This window comes from Bombina bombina, chromosome 3, assembly GCF_027579735.1.
Source record: "Bombina bombina isolate aBomBom1 chromosome 3, aBomBom1.pri, whole genome shotgun sequence".
Classification (NCBI taxonomy): Eukaryota; Metazoa; Chordata; class Amphibia; order Anura; family Bombinatoridae; genus Bombina; species Bombina bombina.
In genome coordinates, this window is record NC_069501.1 from 1,070,298,479 (window position 1) to 1,070,306,348 (window position 7,870).

A 7,870-nucleotide genomic window follows, 5' to 3' on the forward strand; every position below is an offset into this window, starting at 1 on the left:
CCGAGGGGATTTAAAAGCATTGCTCTGTTTGTTCTGTTAGTGGTCAAGTGGGTCAAATCACTGCTTTGGATGAGTTACTGGCAGCCAAAGAGCCAAGATAATTTGTTAGTTATTGGCAATCAAAGGGATACAATCACTGCTCAGTTGTGAAATATTTATTTGACGAGGTCAAGGGTGCTGCGTAAGGTAGAGCGTTGGGGTGGGGTTTATTGTGTGACCCCATGTGTAGGTGATAGACAAGTAGTAATTCTACACACAACATATGCAGTATGCATAAATATATAGTGCTAAATTACAAGTGGCACGGTATATATATTTTTTTGCAATCGCAAAAACTCAGCTAGAATTAAGCTTTTGTCGCTAGTCGGGTTGCGTTCGTATTACAAGTTAAAAAAAACCCCCAAAAACTTCTTTTATACAAGTGGTAACCCAAATTTCGCAAAAATCCTAACTTAAAGGGACACAAAACCCAAATTTTTTCTTTCATGATTCAGATAGAGCATGACATTTTAAGCAACTTTCTAATTTACTCCTATTATATTTTTTCTTAGTTTTCTTGGTATCTTCATTTGTAAAAGCAGGAATGGATAGCGCCTGCTAATTGGTGACTTAATGTAGCCACCAATCAGCAAGCGCTACCCAGGTGCTGAACCAAAAATGGGCCGGTTCCTATGCTTACATTCTTGCTTTTTCAAATAAAGAGAGCAAGAGAAAAAAGAATAGGAGTAAATTAGAAAGTTGCTTAAAATTGTATGCTTTATCTAAATCATGAAATAAAACATTTGGGATTTTTGTACCTTTTAAGTTTTTGCGTGCGCGTCCGTGTGCATGTATTCCCCCATAGAAATCAACAGAGAAAATAAAACTAACACCCAAGATTGTGCAAACACCATCGCATTTTCGCATTCCACATAGAAGTCAATGGACAAAAAAAAGCACTCATCGGGCAAACAACATAGCATATTCACATTAGCAAATGTGAAATATTTGCAGTAAATACATAGTTAAAACCTTTATTAAATATGAATATTGCATAAATATGTTTTATCATGTTTTCATCTACTTAATGGCAAAGGGCTCTAATGCACACATATAATGTTTTTATATGTGTATATATGTATTTACATACAACTATATACACATATAAAAAAAAAATATATATATATATATATATCTATATGTGTACCTATTTATGTGTATATTTGTATGGAAATACATATATACACCTATAAAAACATTTATATTTATATATATATATATATATATATATATATATATATATATATATATATATATATATATATATATACAAATACATCTTTCGCAATGTATCTGTATGTATCTCTATATTGAAGTCCTTTGGCGGCTCTCTCATCTCTAAGTCCTAATAACTTTTTGGTGCAATATTTTTTTTTTTTATTAGACAGTGTTAATATGAGTAACTTTTTAATATATTTTTTTTAAGTGTTTTGTGCAACTTTTTTGTTTCAGAAAACAGTTAGCCACAGCTCTGATTTCACTGTAAGGATTGAAGCATAAATGGAGATTGCCCTAGCGATCAACTTGTAATATCAGCGCAATTAAAAAGGCTTGCGAAAAGACGATATCCCTTGTGCAAAACAGTTTGCCCCTCACTTGTAATCTAGCCCATAGTGTGTATGTGTGTGTGTGTGTATGTGTGTGTATATATATATATATATATATATATATATAATGTATATAAAATGACCATATATAATTATTTCTCAGTCTCTTTATTATAATACAAGCAGAAAATATAGGATATTTGTATGCAGTATCATAAAAACAGACAAAAATCTGAAAAAACTGCTTCTATAGGCTAAAGTGGCAAGTATTTAGTGTGACCTCCCCTTACATTTGAGCAATAGCAGGAACCTGGCTCTCAAAAAACTAAATGGAATGGAACCCTAATTAATGTAATTGCTAATAGCTGTATTTGTCCTACTATTTCATGTACAAATGACTGCTGTGAAAAGTTCTATTACACCAGGTTTGTAAAACATGCTTGAGCGTTACATACACATGTGGTATGAGTTTAATTCATTGTAAGCTTGCTAATAAGACCAACTTTCAATCACATCATTCCATTCAAAATGCCAAAGATCACAGAATTTGACAGATATTAAATCATACTTTTGCATCAGCATGGCCACTCTCAAAGGGAAATCGGCAAACAAACTGGATAATCAAGATGTGGTATTCAAGCTGTTCTACAGAAATTTTAAGAATCAGGAGAGGTCAAAGACAAAAAAAGGACTGGAAGGCCAACAAAACTTTTAAAATCTGATGAGAAGTTTCTCAGAGTTTCTTCTTTGAAAGACCGGAAGAAGTCCAGCAAGAACCTGGCAGCTTCATCGAGATGCCAAGTTGACCCTTCTACAGAAGCTTTGTGGAAGGGTAGCAGCCAAGAAACCACTTTTCCCGAAAGGGGAACAGGGTGAAAACACTAAGATATGCTAAAGCTCACAAAGATTGGAATGAAGATAAGTGAAAAAGAATATTATGGAGTGACAAATCCAAGTTTGACATTTTTGGATCCAATTGTCGACAATATGTGAGAAGAAGAACATGGTGGAGGGTCTGTCCTAATTTGGTGCTACATTTCTGCCAGTGGTGTTGGCGATATTGTCCGAATTGAAGGGATCCTTCTGGAAAGCTCCTGATTGGGAATGGTTTTATTTTTCAGCATGATAATGATCCCAAGCACACTGCTAATGCAGTAAATCATATTTGGAGAGAAAAACAGCTCATAAAACACTGACAGTTATGGACTGGCCTCCACAGAGTCTAGACATGAATATTATAGAGGCAGTATGGGATCACCTGGACAGAGAAAGAAATAAAAGACAACCTAAATCTAAAGAAGAACTCTGGGTGCTGAAAAAAGCCTGGTATAATATACCAGAAGATTACTTTAGAAAACTTCAGGACAGCCTCCCCAAAAGAGTTCTTAGTGCCAAGGGAGGTCACACTAAATACTGACTTTTGCCTGAAGAAGACATTTTGTTCTGCAAATTGTGGGGAGGGGTTATATTTTGTGTACATATTTCCTGTATTTTCTGTTTGTATCTTAATAAAGAGACCGAAAAATTAATATGGATGGTCATTAAAACTTTGATAAAATAACAAATCTAATGGTGGTCTAAGACTTTTACACAGTACTGTATATACTGTGTGTATTTATAGTGTGTGTATGTATATATATATATATATATATATATATATATATATATATATAAATTATGTATGCCTTTAAGAGTATGAGACTCACTGCCCTTTAAGAATACATTACTTGTTTTTCACTCTGCTTACCTGTTCTCTGCTCAAGCAGATGTTCTTATAAAATAGTCTGTGGTCCATAAGTTTAAAATTGTGGATTGGTCATAAATCTCTTACATTTTTGTTTACTATTTTACAGAGCTGTGGAATGTTTTTTTTTTTTTACAAATGAATACTAATCAATAGTGACTTTTTTTAAATACTTTTTCTAGGGTAAATTTATTCATAGTGGTCTCTGGGCATACAGTCGTCATCCCAACTACCTTGGAGAGATCCTGCAGTGGAGTGGACTTTTTATCTCTGCATCATCTATACTGAGTGGTTTCCAGTATGTGAGCATCATCTCCCCACTTTTTGTCTGGTTCCTGCTTAATTATGTCAGTGGAATCCCTATTCTTGAGAAACAAGCCATGAAAAGATGGGGGAGCAATGTTGCTTTTCAAAACTACATTAAAGAAACTCCTGTACTTTGGCCTTTTATACATACTCAGTGATGAATTAAAAGTTTTTACATGTCTAATAAATTCAAGAACAATTAATTATTTATAAAATCTAAGACTGTGGTGGTGTATCTGGGAGGGTTACTGAGGGCTATATCTTCAAGCGTGGGAGAGTTAAAATCCTAAATGTGCTAGGGCAGTAACCTCAGAGGCTCTGAGGTCTTGCAGTGATAGGAAAGCCATAATGAAATGACTCCTTTATAAAGACATTCGTGAACTAGCCAGATAGAGGTGACAGTGCACATGCATACTATCATTGTACATATGAAGTGCCAACTCTTACTGATAGCCACTTACATCTTTTTCAAGGAATAGTTGTCACAGGCACCTAAGCACAGGGTGGTGTAAAGGATGAACACCTTTAAGTACAAATAAGTACCGCCACCTTACTTTTTTTTACAAATTTGACATAAAGAGGTTGAGTAGTTGCTTTGTGTGTGTTCAGTGTCAACTAATAGGTTAAACTATTTTGTTAGTGTGTGCTGTTTGTATAAAGGGGTTACATCAGTGTTGTGTGTGTTCATGGAAACCAAGATTGCAATCACCGGATCTGTGTGTGTTAAAGTCAATAAGTACAGCTCTGTTTTTGTTGCTATCCAAAAGCAGTTACATTATCTTTCTAGCAGTGTTGGGGATTAAATTCACTGATCTGTGTATGTTAATGACATATCTCTTTGATCTCTGTTTCTGACAGCCTGGGGAGTAAATCACTGATGCTGTATGCATGTTACTGACAACCAAGGGGGAAAAAGCATCCAACATAACAAAAACATAATTTATGGAAGAACTTACCTGATAAATTAATTTCTTTCATATTAGCAAGAGTCCATGAGCTAGTGACGTATGGGGATATACATTCCTACCAGGAGGGGCAAAGTTTCCCAAACCTTAAAATGCCTATAAATACACCCCTCACCACACCCACAATTCAGTTTAACGAATAGCCAAGAAGTGGGGTGATAAGAAAGGAGCGAAAGCATCAAAAATAATGAATTGGAATAATTGTGCTTTATACAAAAAAATCATAACCACCACAAAAAAGGGTGGGCCTCATGGACTCTTGCTAATATGAAAGAAATGAATTTATCAGGTAAGTTCTTACATAAATTATGATTTCTTTCATGTAATTAGCAAGAGTCCTTGAGCTAGTGACGTATGGGATAGCATATACCCAAGATGTGGAACTTCCACACAAGAGTCACTAGAGAGGGTGTGTTAAAATAAAGACAGCCAATTCCGCTGAAAAATTAATCCACTACCCAAATCAAAAGTTTCAATTTTTATAATGAAAAAAACTGAAGTTATAAGCAGAAGAATCAAACTGAAACAGCTGCCTGAAGTACTATTCTACCAAAAACTGCTTCTGAAGAAGAGAAAACATCAAAATGGTAGAATTTAGTAAAAGTATGCAAAGAAGACCAAGTCGTTGCTTTGCAAATCTGATCAACAGAAGCTTCATTCTTAAAAGTCCAGGAAGTAGAAACTGACCTAGTAGAATGAGCCGTAATCCTCTGAGGCGGAGATTAACCCGACTCCAAATAAGCAAGATGAATCAAAAAGATTAACCAAGATGCCAAAGAAATGGCAGAAGCCTTCTGACCTTTCCTAAAACCAGAAAAGATAACAAATAGACTAGAAGTCTTTCTGAAATCTGAATAGCTTCAACATAATTTCAGAACTCTTACCACATCCAAAGAATGTAAGAATCTCTCCAAAGAATTCTTAGTATTAGGACACAAGGAAGGGACAATAATTCCTCTACTAATGTTGTTAAAATTCACAACATTAGGTAAAAATTGAAAAGAAGACGGCAAAACCACCTTATCCTGATAAAAAATCAGAAAAAGGAGACTCACAAGAAACAACAGATAATTCAAAGGACTGTCTTAGCTGAAGAGATGTCTAAAGAAACAATACTTTCCATGAAAGTAATTTAAATGTCCAAAGAAAGCATATACTCAAACGGAAGAGCCTGTAAAGCCCTCAGAACCAAATTAAGACTCCAAGGAGGAGAAATTGGCTTAAATGACAGACTTGATACGAACCAAAGCCTGAACAAAACAATGAATAACAGAAAGATTAGCAAATTTTTCTATGAAAACAGCACAGAAAAAGCATCCTGAAGAAAACTATAAAAACCTAGGAATTCTAAAAGAATGCCAAGAGAATTTATGAAAAGAGCATCAAGAGATGAAAATCTTTCAAACTCAATAATAAATCTTACTAGAGACAGATTAACGAGCCTGCAACATAGTATTAATCACTGAGTCAAAGAATTTCTATGACTAAGTACTAAGCGTTAAAACTCCATACCATCAAATTAATAATTTGAGTTCCTGATGGAAAAAATTAATGTTAAGATATAGGGTCTGGCCTTAATGGAAGAGACCAAGATTGGCAACTGGACATCCGAACAAGAACCATATACCAAAACCTGTGCGGCCATGCTGGAACCACCAGCAACACAAAAGATTGCTCCCTGATGATTTTGAAAATCACTCTAAAAAGAAGAACCAGAGGCGAAAAAATATAGGCAGATTGATAACTCCAAGAAAGTGTCAATGCATACACTGCTTCCGCCAGAGGATCCCCGGACCTGAATAGGCCCCTGGGAAGTTCCTTGTTTAGATGAGATGCCATCAGATCTGTTTCTGGAAGCCCACACATCTGAACAATTTGAAAAAAAAAAACACATCTAGATAAAGACCATTCTCCCGGATGTAAAGCTTCATTGACAGATAATCCGTTTCCCAATTGTCTATACCTGGGAAATGGACTGCAGAAATTAGACAGGAGCTGGATTTAGTCCAAGCAAGTATCCGAGATACTTCTTTCACAGCCTAAGGACTGAGAGTCCCACCCTGATGATTGACATACGCCACAATTGTGACATTGTCTGTCTGAAAAACAATAAACGTCTCTTCAAAAAGAAGCCAAAACTGAAGAACTCTGAAAAATGTACGGAGTTCCAAAATATCGATTGGTAATCTCGCCTCCTGAGATTTCCAAACCCCTTGTGCTGACAGAGATCCCCAGACAGCCTTCCAACCTAAAAGACTCGCATCTGTAGTGATCATGGTCCAGGTTGAATGAACCGAAGAGACCCGTAGAACTATATGAAGGTGATCTAACCACCAAATCAAAGATAGTTGAACTTTGGGATTCAAAGATATAAAAAGTGATATCCTAGAATCCCTGCACCATGAATTCAGTATAAAAAACTGGAAAGGTTTCTTATGAAAATGAGCAAAGGGAATCGAATCCAATCCTGCAGCCATAATACCAAAAACTTCCATGCATATAGCAACTGAAGGAAATAATAGAGACTGAAGGTTCCGACAAACGGAACCCAAAAAAATTGTCACTTGTCTGCTAGAGACAAAGACAGACACAATCTATCTGGAAACCTAAAAAAGGTGACCCTTGTCTGAGAAATCAAAGAGCTTTTATAAAAATCCTCTAACCATGTCTTGAAGAAACAACAAAAGTTGAATCGTATGAGATTCCGCAGAACGAAAAAGACTGAGCCAGTACCACGAAACCGTCCAAATAAGGAAACACTGAGAACCTTGAAAAGATTCTTAGAGCTGTCGCTAGACCAGAAGGAAAAGCAACAAATTGGTAATGCTTGTCAAAAAAAGAGAATCTGAGAAAATGAAAATAATCTGAATGAAAACAGAAAATGAAGATATGCATCTATTGTATCTATTGTGAACAAAAAATGCCATTACTGACCAAAAAGGCAGAATAGACCATATAAACTCCATTCTAAAAGATGGTATACTTATATGACAATTCAAAAAGATTTTCTGATTTTGAAATAATGAATAGTTTTGAATAAAACCCCCAAATCCTGTTCCTAAAAAGGAACTGGTATAAATACTCCAGAAAACTCCAGGTCTGAGCAGCGCCTTGAGCCCCAACGGGTAACCAGCCGCGCTTCACAAGTACCCAATACATATAGGACTGAAACACACTTCAGGAAAGTGTGAGCCTTACTGGAATAGCTGGAATATGTTAGAGAGAGAAAAAATACTTCTCACAGACGGTTTTATTCTGAATCCTATTCT

At 35.6% G+C, this 7,870-nt stretch overlaps 1 protein-coding gene across 1 annotated transcript in view; it reads left to right on the top strand.

Moving 5' to 3' along the window:
* LOC128654441 (uncharacterized) overlaps positions 1–3,824 on the top strand; it is a 54,112-nt gene extending 50,288 nt beyond the window's left edge. The window contains exon 5 of the mRNA XM_053708350.1: positions 3,513–3,824. Coding sequence (XP_053564325.1) covers positions 3,513–3,794 — 282 coding nt within the window. The 3' untranslated portion in view covers positions 3,795–3,824. The remainder of the gene's footprint in view (positions 1–3,512) is intronic.
* Positions 3,825–7,870: the final 4,046 nt, after the last annotated feature.